Below are 13,325 nucleotides of genomic sequence, written 5' to 3'. Positions count from 1 at the left end.
CATTCAGGAAACCTTGTCTGTCTTTTCCTTGAGTTCAATAGTCATATACATGTATACTCTATTCTAGTGACAACTGATCAAAAAAAAAAAGTTTAACTTGTTATTTTTCTCTATTTCATACTGTTCTAAGATAAATTTATTTTATTGGGCAGAATTAATTATTAAACAGTCCAACCTGCATTTGTTTATTCCTTTTCAAAACAACACTGATGAAAGAGAGAGAACATTAAATGATCTAACTATATGATAGTAGGAATCATGCTGAAATATACTGACATTTGGTCCAAATTTTAAATCATAGTCTAGCAGCTAGGATAGGACTCAGATTACTCTGTGAGCATTGCTACTTTATTTGAAAAGAAAACATGAGATTAAAAATAATTTTCTTTCCAATGTTTAGGTTGGTCACAGCAGATGTAGCTTTTTACACTGGAAATCTTCAAGCCTTAAAAGGCCTTAAAGATTTGGACCTAAATATGGCCGAGATCTGGGAACAGAAAAGGTGATGACATACTGGAAAACTGGGTAGTTCATTTACCATGGGATGTGTATGTTTGTGATGAAAATATGGATGCCTGTGATTCAAGAACTGAACCTGGAACCCAAAGTGAACTGGGGAAGGGGAAAGGGAAAGTATCAGTGTTGGGAAACTGGGATTCACTGGGATCTACAAGGAATGCCATTTGTGTGCTTCCTTCAGTGAGGAGTAACTGATCAGGTGTCTATAATATTTTTCATTCTCTCTGGCAACAGACTCAGGTTTCTTTGGACCAAATCCAAAAGAACACATAGCTGTAACACAGCTGTAGCTGACTAGAATGCTCTGTATACTTTATATTAAAAAATGCTTTGCATTTCTTCCAGTGCAATGAAATTCATATGGTGTCCCACCTTATTTAATGATGGTACAATTTAAAATATTAAAATCTTACTCAACCTCTGTAGAAAGTTTTCTCTATGAAAGTAAAGCTGTTTGAAAAATTATTTTTTTACAGATCTTTCTATAAAAATAAACATCTTTTGATTGCTTGGATTTAGGAATTCAGTTTTTGTTTTAGTGACCAATGTCAAGTTTCAGGCTTTGTGTGTCACATATTTAATCTATCATCATCACCACTGTATGTCAACTGCGTAAAGCCTTCCAGAATAGTCTAAATACTTGAAAGACTGATCATAAGTAATAATTAAAGAGTAAGATTTTGGTGTTCATTTATGCAACTACTAATTTAAATACTTTTCAGATGTGGTGTATGAAAGCCTGCAGTTTAACAGCTGTATTTTTATAAAAGTAAAGTATCTATGCAGGGTTGGGGTGTTTTTTCCTTTTTATTTCTAGCAGAGGTAAGAATACATTTTCTTATATTCTGCTTACGTATCTAAATGTTAAAATGAGATCTCCTCATAACATTGAAAGTATATCCCCTGCCTTGGGTTCTTATTTGTAAGTAACTTTCAATGTGTATATGAACAAAGACCAGGGAGAAATAGAACTGTTAAAATATAGGCTGCTGTGTTGGGGCCAGAAATATAAGGTGATGAGTAAGTTATTTAAAAAGACTTTTTTAACACCTACCTTCAAAATTAGAATCAGCAGCACTCTATAAATGAAAGTGCCTGTGCCTCACTTCACACCAGGAATCTTGCCTAACCCTGTCAGAGTGCCTAACCTTGTGGTGATTATGTACAATGAAATAGTCTTATTTTGTGCTCTTTGTTTTCCTAAGAGGAATTCTTTCCTTTATTATTATTACAGAGGTATGTCATTGGTTCTTAAACTGTCTGTCTAAAATAAAGCTGTAAAGAATTACCAGACTTTAAAAGACAACTTTTTTTTTTTATAGTAACAGTAAACTTATTAAACAGGCAGCTTACTCAAAAACAAGTATGGAAGAATTGGAAAATGTAATTGATTCTTAGAGAAAAGCTGAAATTCAAACTACCAGCAGACCTGATTTGGGTTATTCAAGAACATTTTTCAGTAACAACAAGCAAGCTTCAACAAGTGAAGCTTCAAGGAAAGGTAACTTTTTATAACGTTATACCCCACCCTGCTATACTAGAGAACAAGGATGTGAAAGAAATGCCCTACCTCTACCCACCCCACCTCTTCCCCTTCATCTGGGAAAAGAAACACCACTTTGTTTCAGTAAATAGAGAGTCTATGGAGAGCATGGCAGGCATCCCAGCTTTAGAACTGGATGAAAGATATTAAATACCTTCAAGTTTAATTCCTGTGGAAATAATGATGTAGTTAAGATTCTTAGAAATGCAAAAACTGGATTTGTTAGGTAACTGGCTAGTGAGTACTTCAGTGTTCCAAGAGCGAGTCTTCCAACTGACAGAGTAACTGTTTAGCAAGAGTAAACCATTTTTCTTCACCATTTCATAAAGTTAGCATTGAAAAGTATAAGTGTATACATGATTGCTTCACAGCTTTATTTTTAAACCACAAACAGTTCAAAGTGACCATCACTGAGGCCTCTGTTAAAAGATTTTCCAGCAGAGCTACCCCAGTTTTAAGATTAAACAATATTGCACTTTAAGATGAATTTAACTTTCAGGATCTTCTTCAAAAAAGAAAAGTATTGCTTCCACCTGTGCTTTTCACAGACTAAAAGCATACTGCAGAAAACTCAGCTTAAAATTAAACACTGCAGGATACAGTAATCCTAGAGAACATTTCATTGTAAGAAACTGTTTAACCCATAATTAGTATAAGTGCACAATTATTTTCATTCAGTGGTCCAAGATACGAAGGTTCCCAGATACAATCTTGTTCTCTAATACTGCTCCAGGTGGGATGTCAATTCGGTCACCATGATTTGCGATGATGATAACCGTTCCCTAAGTGACAGGAAAAAACAAAAAACAAGAATATACTTGCAAGTGCAGCTGAAAATGCAATTGATTTTCTTACAATTATCAAGTTTATGTAGAACTTCACTTACAATGGAGTAAGTGTATTTATAAACAATATTACACATGAAAAACAAATAACACATTAAGGAAAACTGTAATGTGTCCTGTCACAATACTGGCGGTAGCTGTGGTACCATCTCTGATAAGGAGGCAAGGAATCTAGCAGTGGGAAGCAGGCCAGCGCCACAGAATAGCGGGCCCTTTCCAAGAACTACTTGCAAGGCCACCAGCATTATCTACCTTCGTAAACTGAAAGGTGCTTGGTTTATATTTACATACAGGTGTGGGTTTTTTGGGTTTTTTTTGAGAACAGTTCAATGATTTATATTTCATGTCTTAAGTAAAACTGTTTAGATGAAGCAGTATCAGCAATAATTATATATATGTTGTTTTGTTTTTTTTCCAAGATCTATAAGTAGCTTTAATAGGAAGAACACCTGAAATCTAGGTATGGAATTTTTAAAAAATATTTGATTAGGAAAAAACTGTTGAATCTTTGGTTCTGAGCTTTAATACTCATACCCCATAGTCCTTCCTATTTCTTATGCTAGGCTGGAATGATATTCATCAAAGTACCCAAACACTACAGTAATGTGAATGAACATCATACTGATAACAACAGATTAACAAGACTAGATTATAATCAGTATAAATGAAGCTGTCCATTATTTTCTACTTTCATTCAGATTCAAATAGTCATCTTTTAGTTAACTAATGCTAATTTATCAGTGATTCTATTTTAAATAATTGTCATATTTCAATAAAATAGTACCAATTTCATTATTTAATAGTGTTTGCTTTCCATTTGAATGCTATACTCCACAAAATGCCTATACACAACAATTATATTTTAACTATGTTGTATATTTATGGAAAACAGTATTAATACTAAATATTGTAGTAAGCTATTTCATTTTTAAAATGCATATTCTTATAAACAATCTGGTACAACCTAGGAAGTATTCCTTAAAGGTAAATTTAGGACTAGAAAATGAAACCTGTCTTGTAAAGCTATAAGAACTGTAATTTTCATCATAACCACACACCTTTAATGAAACATTCTTGCCAAATGTTACATCTCCTGAAACTGTGAGGTGATCCAATTCAAGCATATCTGGTATACTTTCAAATCTCCTTAGATAATCCTGAACCTGAAGGAAAAATGTAAACGTAAAAATTGTTTCAAAAATGGGTTAACAGAAAAAACAGGGATTAAATTAACAAGATAGTTTGCTTGAACTGTAAAACATTCTATTTATGTCCAAGCTCAGGCCTTCTACGGGAGGAACCCTGTTTATTAAGCACTCACTGTGCGTGCAGTGAGAATTTATATATCCCTGTGCAGGAGAGACCAGGAGATATGAACATTGTCCCTACAATCAAGCAATTTACACTACAGGTGAGTAGATCAGACATTTAAAAAAACAGTAATTAAATAAAAAGATAAACAACCAACACGCTAAGAGCCAGACGAGTGGTTCACATAATCTGGAGTTAGTTGGAAAAAAGAGAGAGATCATCATGGTTCGAAGCAAGCTAGACTGGAGCTGGGTTTTATGGGATGGGTAGGATTCAGAAGAAGGAATATAGTTCAGGAAGAGCAACAGCACAAATTATCATTATAAATGATCACTATCTTTGCCTCTTATATTTCCTTAGATTACCGGCACTAGAAATAGTCCTATATGGCCTTGTTTCCTATTTTGCTGAGAAAAACAGAAGCAACAGGAAAACTTCCACTGGCTTCTACCACCACCACCCACTTGCCCTCTAGCCCATTACTGTGTCCCTCCTAGTACTGGGGTTGGACTATTTCTATTCCAACTTAAGGCTAACTCTTCTTATGGCTACTGCCCGAGGATACTGTCCAGCAATTCCTTCTCCCTCTTCAATGTTCCTTCCCTCTTGATTGTATCAACTCCCATCAATGTATAAGACATGCTATAAATTCTCTCAATTTAAAAAAAAACCCTGTAAAATCTTACATCCCTTTCTACCTATAGCTCCATTTTTGTTTTTCTTTAAAGCAAAACTCTTGAATAAGTTTTCTACACTCATATCTCCAATTTCTCTTCTATTCTCTTTTAAATCCATTCCAGTCAGGCTCCAGAACCTCTCAACTCTTCTAATGGTAAGTTCTCATTCCTCTTACTTGAATCGGCAGCAGCACTCGACTGCAAATGATTAGCCCCTTTTCTTGAACCATTTTCTTCATTTGGCTTTCAGGCCACACACATTCATGATTTCCTGCCCAGTTCTTCATCTGCAACTCCTCAGTCACCTTTGCTGCTTCCTCCACCTCATCCCCACCCTCTAAACCTTCCAGTCCCGCAAGGCTCAGTTCTTAGACTTCCCACCCCCCTTTCACTCCGTAGGTGGTTCTTATCTCATGGCTTTAATTACCAGCTATAAAGTGTCAACCCTCAAATTTACCTCTTTTCTAGATCTCTCCTCCACACTCATACATTCAGCTTCTCCATTTGAAGGTCCAAGTACAGTATCTCCAAAATTTAACTCCTCATTCTGCTCCCCCTAAACCTACTCTACCAAGCCTTCCTGTGTCTCAGTAAATGGCAATTCCATGTTGCCAGTTGCACAGGCCAAAAACCTCAGAGCCATCCTTACCGTTCTCTCTCTCTCTCACCCTCCTACCTAGTCCAACAGCAAGTTGTAGGTACAACTTTCAAAATATAATGTCAACATTTTTTCACTATTTCCCCTGCAAAAACCCCTGGTCCAAGCCACGATTCCAGCAACAGCCTATCCCTGGTTTCCCTGATTCTACCCTTGCCCACCAGATTGGTCAGCTTGACCCCTCAGCTCACAACCTCCAATGGCTTCTCATCCCCCAGAAAAAAAAAAAAAGCCACAATCCCAATATTCAATTACAAGGTTCTACACAATCTGGCCTGTCATCTCTCTGACCAAACTATCTCCCACCCCCATCCCCTCACTTGCTCACTGTGCTCTCGTGTCCTTAAGACATGTTCTTCCTCAGAGCAAGTAGCCACTGCCCCCACTCAGCCCCTGTTCTCAAATTGAGGCCAGCTAAAGTCTTTATCTCCTGCAGGGTCTGGAAGAGGCTAGAAAGAGTAGGAAGGGAAGATGAGATTAGGTGGAAATGATTAGGAATCTTACCTCAGGATGTGGGCAGATGGTGGGTCCTTGTAGCACCAGGACTTTTTCCCCAGCCCAACCCCGGCAGATGAGGGAGGCACGAAAGACAGGGAGACTTCTAAAATGCCTGATGCTATCTTGGAAATTACAGCCCCAGCCACAAGACCCAGAATGATAGCCCCAAACATATAAGGGCAAGTACACACATCCACACGAGGGTGACAACTAAACCACAACCAGGACTAGAATAGACTTGCATAGCAGGACTCTATAGGCCAGCCACAAAAGCTCACCCTGTCACTTCATTAACCTCACAGCATTTTTATGTGATTAAATTTTTTGGTTTCCACTTATCATGTTAGGGGTCAGTTTTTACTATACTTGCTTATTCCTCCTGCCTAGAATGCTTTTTTTGCCCCAGATACCTGCATGGTGTACTCAATTTCTCAGTGAGGGCCCTCTGGCCACCCAATGTAAAATGACCACCACCACTGCCACACTCCACACATTCCCTACTCCTGCTTTATTTAGCATTTTCCATCATTCAACGTACTATACATTTGTCTTACTTGCTTATTATCATCCTTCCCCACTAGAATATCCAGGAAGGCAAAGATTTAGTCTGTTTCATTTACTGCCTACATACCTGGCACCTAGAACACTGCCTTACACATGGTAGAGGCTCAATACATTTTGTGAAACTAGAATTAACATTCTCTCACCTGATGGAAAACAGTAATGGTCTTAACGAGACATAAGATAAAATGTCTTAAAATGTAAACATTTCTTTTCTACTCTATAGCAGTTGGTTTAAAAATGAGTTACATTTTCACCTTCTATGATTGATTTCCGTTAAAAGACAATAGAGATGGAGGATATTAATAGATCAGCAGCAAAGGACTGTAATTAGATTCCCAATTCACACGTGTATCGTATCTTTATAATTACACATTTAAGAAATACAAATCTACATGTGTATCATCTTTATAATTACGTACCTTGGTAAAGGAATCTGCCTAATTTAACCAAGGGCCACTGTAGGAGGAATTCCCCGCTTTTCACTTCATTGTCAGAGATCCTGCATTAAGGATATAGAGGGTTTGACATCACAAGCAAGAGATCTGATTGTGGTTTTGACAGGCAGGAAAACGGCTCCTAGGGAACATTAATACCTAGAGAGTTCTCAAAACTTTTTAATGGCAGCCCCTACTGCAGTTTCCAACTGAATGACATTCAGGCCTCCATCCAAAGTCTGTAAGAAAGGGAGCAGCGAGAGAGAAACAGAGATTTCAGCAACTTAGTTCCACATGGGCTAGTTAATACTTGGGGAGTGGTTTCAGAGATCCATTGAAGAAAACAGAATTTTGAGAGCTGACATTTCTCAAGCCCCTACCGTACGCCAGGTGCTTATATATATGTGATCTTTTCAGCTTCATAACTCTTCTCAGTAACATTTCTATTTTATGAGAAAGAACCAAAGGTTCAGAAAACCCACACAGATGCCTGTGGACCGAAAGGCCTATCAGTACCAGAAGTCAACAGGACTGAGGTGGGCCCTTAACTTTTGGGCCAGTGCTCTTGCCACTGCCACAGCCCAGGGGTCAAGTAAGGGCACCATGGCTCGTCTGGCACACTAAAGGGATGGGTGTCGACTCTGAAAGACCAGGGCCAGGAACTGAAGAAACTAGGTGAAAAGCAGTGACCCATGGGATAGATGGGCCATAGGGAGTGGGCAGGGGGTCTGTGTGTAGCATGCTGTGATCAGAACCAGGGAGTCTGATGGCCTGCAACTCTGGCTTACCTTATGGATTTACAATGATTTCCTGTCAATAGCATTCTGCTCCTGCAGTCTTTTAACTGCTGCAAGAGAGATCCATAGGTTGTTTGTATTAAATATTTTGAATTTGATACAGATTTGAACTCATCAACATGTGCTTTTGGCACTTGAGCAATTTCCACCAGTCTCAATTTTCCTTCATACTGAGTGAGTGTCCCCACCCTAGAAAGGCAGAGAAGAGTGAGTGCCTCCACATCTCTCCCCATTACAGCCATACTACATTGTTTACAGTCTACGAACGATACAGAAAAAGACACTCGTGACAAATCCCCCAGAAATAAAAAGCATTGGCAGTGATTTGATCTGTGATACAAAAGCAACACATGTATTAAAGTAGAACCAAAGAAAATAATTCAGGTTGTCTGTCATCTTATACTGTATACACGCCCTCATTGTCCACATAAAAGCCCTGGAGTACATCAGAGTCTGCCTCACTTTCAAAGATCTCCTACAAGAACAGACATTCCTCTTATTCTCAAACCACCAACCACTACAAACAACCGATCCTACCACCTCACAACCCTGCTCTGACTACCTCTAAGGTAAGGGGAGTAAAGTCAAGACAGGCTCAAGTGGAGGGGAAGGTACCTCTGAGTGCCTTAGCCTTAAGGCCATGGCAGTGTGGGAAGAGGGAAGGGATGTCTACTCGTGTGAAGGGGTCATTTGCAAGAGGCATAGAACCCAGCCCCGGGACCAAACCATAGTAGTATTCACACATTGCCCACTTTTCTTACTCCCTGAGGGTGAGGAGAAAACCTTGTGTACCATTCCATCAAAGGCCAAGTGTCATCACCATTAAACATGCAAAGTGAAAAAAACAGATTTTTGCTTTGTATCAAACTGCTTTTTTTTTTTTACAACAGATATTACAGTGATAAAAAATATAGAGAAATACATATTATAGAAATAAATTTTTCATTAAAGGAATAATTAAATAAAAACACTTAAGCACCAAACTAGAAGAATATTAATGGTTTGACACAGTTACTGAAAGTGTTTTCACATATGTTTCAGATTATCCCTATAAATATATGTGGAATTGTTTTCAGTTAAAATTGCCCATACAGATTATTCAAAAGTAAAGATGATTTTACTACTATTAAACCTGGATTTATATACACACTTATATCAGATGGAACTTAGGGTACTCTAGAGTACTATCCCACTTTGGCTTACAATGATGTTATCAAGTTTCTAAACAGAAACTTTCCGATAAAAAGTTTGAACTATGAAATGTGAAGATGTGAATCCCCAACTGCTTCCTCTCAGTATTACCTTTACATCTGCACGTGTTTTATTTGTGACTTCCATGACAAATTCACAAGGTTTTCCATTGGGTGGGTTCATTAGATGATTAAGAATATAAAGATCCACGGTGGCACCCAAATTATCTATGTTGGACACAAAAATATACTCTTTGCCCTTCTCCTATAAAGGTATCGAGCAAACCAGAGTTGTAGAAACTGGCGTAAATATCTCCATGACCCGAGGGTACCAGGCTTCTGTATTTTCCCCTGAGAACGATACATTCTTTGCTACAGGTAGTAAAGATTCTTTATTAATCCTCGGGTACCTTAAAAAGAAAACGTTCTTTTTCAGTATCAACTCTTTAGAGCATTCCAGACCTTCAAGTAAAATAATGCATTTAAAGTTAAATAAAACTTCCCTCCCCTTTCAGTCTATCAGTAGTAATTTAATCGTAAGTGAATCCATTTAAGAAAATCTCTCATTATCTGTGTTGACCCAAAAAATCAGCTTCACTAGATAGTAATATTTGCTGCAAAACAGAAAAGTATTCCATGGTCATGCAGATGGGGAGGACACCCCATATTTTTAAGACATTAATATTGTTCATGACTTCTTAAGAGAGGAGAGACATATTAAGTAAATTTTCTCAAACTTATTTGGTGGTGGGATTGTTTCTTTTCCCTGAAAACCTATTTGGAAATGGTGTCCATTCTTACCAACAGATATATTCAGAAAATCAACAGCGGGATAGTACTTTCCCAGAAAATCAACAGCAGGGTTAGTACTCAGGATGTCTGCTTCCTACCACCTGGCAGAACCAGAATCTCCGGCAGATTCCTCTTTTAAGAAGTCCCAAGTTACATAACCATAGTGATTTGCAACTATCACAATATCTATTAACAAATGTTCAGGCCTTTAAAGGCATTAAACACTTGCAGACAGTCTTTGGCACTTGTACATCTTGAGGCTGCTGGTTAAACAAAACAAAGAAGTCCTTCTTTCCCAGGAGTAACATCCCCCAGAGTTAATTTTTTTACTCCTTGTACCTGCTTTGATTAAAAGTGTAGATTTTCACACGACAGTGATTATACTTCTGTAGTATTTTTTTTGTATCTTCATCCGTGTTTAAAAGAGTTCATTAGAACAAGAGGAACATCTGTATTGTAGGTTTGTTCAAATGCTAGGGAAGAAAAACGACAATCAGACTACCCAGACTTACTTTTCTTTTGCTTCAAAGTGTAAAATTAACTCTCCGTGGTTAATCACAAGATGTCCAAAACATCATCTATAAGTTGTAAAATATATAGATTTGCAATAAAATATAACTATTTAGCATAAGACATTTTGCTATCAATTCACCATGTACTTGCTCATTAAGTCACAACCCTATGAGATAGAAACTACTGTCTGCATTTTATGGATGGCTAAACTGAGGCCCAGAGAGGTGGCAGGTCAGTGGCAGAACAAGGACACCACCCCCCCTCACCCCCGCAGTCTGACTCTGCAGCTGTGTGCCCAGCCACAATGCCCTATGGCCTTGCTGGATGGGCAAACACAGGCTAAGCATTTACTCTGTGTCCAAAGCACAGTGGAGATGAAAGTACAAATGTTACAAAGACATGTCTCCCTATTCTCAGGATTCATGTTAAGAATTGTAATTTTACCCCAACTGAAATCTTTTCCATCTCCAGAAAGAGCTAAGAGGCAACAGAGTGAGAAGAAAATAGGATATTAGAAGTCAGACTGTCCTATGTTCAGAGTTTGATTCTGCACTTACTAACTAGCTAGGGAACCTTGGGCAAGTAAATCAACCTGAGTCTTGGTTTCCTCATCTGTAAAATGGGGATGATAATAGTGCTTATCTCACAGAGTTGTGGAGAGGAACAAATGAGTCAATTCACGTAAAGAGCTCAGAATAACACTTGGTGTACAGTAAGTGCTGGATAAATGTTAGCCACTGCTACTGCTCTTATTATTGTGGTTGATGGCACCATATGAGACACTAGGGATAAAGAGATGAAAAACATAGGGCCACTGCCCCTGAAGAGCTTATGGTCTATGATTAATGACTTTATGGACTATGATCAAGAGAGACGCCAACAACAGTTCTTAGCATCCACGGTGCCCAACCAGATACATGAAATTTTCCCCAGCCTCCCAAAAGGGGTTAATAAAGCCAGATCATCCCAGCTGTGATGAAGGCTACCACTAGACAGACAGCGGGGAGAGAGGCGGGGAGATGAAAGGAGAATCCAAAGAGATCCAGAGATTTCAGCACCACAAATGCTATTTAAAGATCAAAAGCTTTTACATCACCCTAAGGCTTTGCTCTTAGAACACCAAACCTTTTCTATACACTAATAAAGAGACTAAAGGTAGCAAGCTCCTTGACTAGTTCAAATGCACATCTGTTATTTTATAAGGTAACATTTACAATACCCTAAAAACTAAAAATGATTTTGTTAGCTCGTGAGAAAGGCTAACAGCTACTACTCACTTCGATTTGCTGAACGGTCAGATCCAGAAAGGTATTCTCATTCCTCACACCAATCAGACTCTTCGGGCCTTTGCAGCCCATGCTGGTTCCCAAACCACCATTGAGTTTCACCACCACCAGCTTGTTCAGCACAGAAGATATGTTATCAGGTAAGCCCCTGGCCTTTATCTTCTCATAGGGTTGAATCTGAATTTTAAAAAAAAAATTATAGAATAATTCAAACAGCTTTATAAAAGGTTAAACCAAATTAATACCAAGGTTATTTCCATGCTTCCTTAAAGAGGTCTGCTTTCTCTGTAGAAAGTTTCAACTACATTTCCTTTAATGTCCAGGGCCCTTCTGGTTCAAAATCAAGTTCTCATCGGCAACTTCCCTTGCACAGAGAAGTAGTTCAGCAGTTCATTTACAGTACAATGGAGTACAAGAGGGGGAAAAGTATTTATAGTCTACAAATATTTGGCTGGTGAGAACACCCAAGTCTCGTGGACTACCTTCAAAAACTCAGAATTCTCAATTTGCATCAACATAGCAAATAGGGTGCACTAAACTCATCAAATCTGTGACTATTTCTGGTACACTGTGAATCTACTTCAGTTCTGGAGAAATATATATACGATCACACAGTTCTTGTAATATATTCATGCTACTCCTGGAGACAGTGCCAAATACTCAAAAACAAGCTAACAGTACCTGCTCTATTATGGTTCACAAGGGTGTGATTATTGCAATCTGAAAGTCTTTTTTTTTTTTTTTTTTTAACGAAAGCAAGTTTGCCTGAAAGAAAATGAGTTGTGTAAACAGTAAAACAAGTTCGAAATGAGCATAGAACCTTCACCTTCGATTCATCCCTCACAGGGAAGGAACAATGACACAGTGGAAGCTCAAATTCTTCTGTTTAAAGAAGAGGCACAAGCAAGTCTAAACATAACAAGAATGAAAGTTTTTAAAAAGTTCACAGTATATTTTCTATCCATTTACAGAAGAACATTTGTTGTTATTTTTCTTTAATGAAATAAGTCATCAAATGTCCTCTTTGGTTACATGATGGTGGAGGATAGATAACACTTGAGGGGACTGAAAAAATAAAACCCTATCATACACTTTGCTGTTTTCATGTTCTACTACATGTAGGTGTGTGTGATGGTGTGTGTGTGTATGTGTGTGTGTATGATGAATAAAGTCTATGATTGGAAAAGGAGTTGATGGGCTCACATTGCAGTGATTAGGCTGTGAAGGCAAAAATCCCTTTATACTTGGTCAAAAATACATACATGTCAAATGTGGATTCCTGGCCATACACTTCAAGTATCTATTGAGAATTTCTTAGGCACATTATATCTACTCAAAAGAGTCATTAGCGGGCTTCCCTGGTGGCGCAGTGGTTGGGAGTCCGCCTGCCGATGCAGGGGATATGGGTTCGTGCCCCGGTCCGGGACGATCCCACATACCGCGGAGCGGCTGGGCCCGTGAGCCATGGCCGCTGAGCTTGCGCGTCCGGAGCCTGTGCTCCGCAACGGGAGAGGCCGCAACAGTGAGAGGCCCGCGTACCGCAAAAAAAAAAAAAAAAAAAAAGAGTTATTAGCAAATGGGACCAAGCCAATTAGTTTCCAATTATCTTTTTAAAGCCAAGAATTTACATTTCCATTTAGCAGTTTTTTTGTTTTTTTAATTGGCTGTGTTGGGTCTTCGTTGCTGCGAGTGGGCTTT

At 38.4% G+C, this 13,325-nt stretch overlaps 2 protein-coding genes across 13 annotated transcripts in view; one reads left to right on the top strand and one right to left on the bottom strand.

Annotated features, from left to right (window-relative positions):
* Positions 1-13,105, top strand: part of VPS54 (VPS54 subunit of GARP complex) — a 165,598-nt gene extending 152,493 nt beyond the window's left edge. For 7 of the 12 annotated variants that reach the window (XM_032652357.1, XM_032652360.1, XM_032652355.1 and 4 more), the window contains 3 exons: positions 401-502; positions 1,842-2,020; positions 11,951-12,373. In XM_032652357.1, the coding sequence (XP_032508248.1) occupies positions 401-502; positions 1,842-1,917 (178 nt within the window). In that variant the 3' untranslated portion in view covers positions 1,918-2,020; positions 11,951-12,373. The other 5 variants (XM_032652364.1, XM_032652361.1, XM_032652365.1 and 2 more) reach the window with 2 other exon arrangements.
* UGP2 (UDP-glucose pyrophosphorylase 2) overlaps positions 2,416-13,325 on the bottom strand; it is a 54,546-nt gene continuing 43,636 nt past the window's right edge. The window contains 14 exon segments of the mRNA XM_032652371.1: positions 2,416-2,844; positions 3,966-4,070; positions 7,035-7,133; positions 7,135-7,230; positions 7,232-7,288; positions 7,838-7,944; positions 7,947-8,061; positions 9,149-9,301; positions 9,303-9,361; positions 9,364-9,446; positions 10,168-10,247; positions 10,249-10,289; positions 10,292-10,301; positions 11,619-11,804. Of these exon segments, the coding sequence (XP_032508262.1) occupies positions 2,737-2,844; positions 3,966-4,070; positions 7,035-7,133; positions 7,135-7,230; positions 7,232-7,288; positions 7,838-7,944; positions 7,947-8,061; positions 9,149-9,301; positions 9,303-9,361; positions 9,364-9,446; positions 10,168-10,247; positions 10,249-10,289; positions 10,292-10,301; positions 11,619-11,804 (1,299 nt within the window). The 3' untranslated portion in view covers positions 2,416-2,736.

This window comes from Phocoena sinus, chromosome 13 (genome assembly GCF_008692025.1).
Source record: "Phocoena sinus isolate mPhoSin1 chromosome 13, mPhoSin1.pri, whole genome shotgun sequence".
Taxonomy (NCBI): Eukaryota; Metazoa; Chordata; class Mammalia; order Artiodactyla; family Phocoenidae; genus Phocoena; species Phocoena sinus.
Note: the sequence above shows the minus strand (reverse complement) of the source record. Positions and strands in the feature narration are given on the sequence as shown.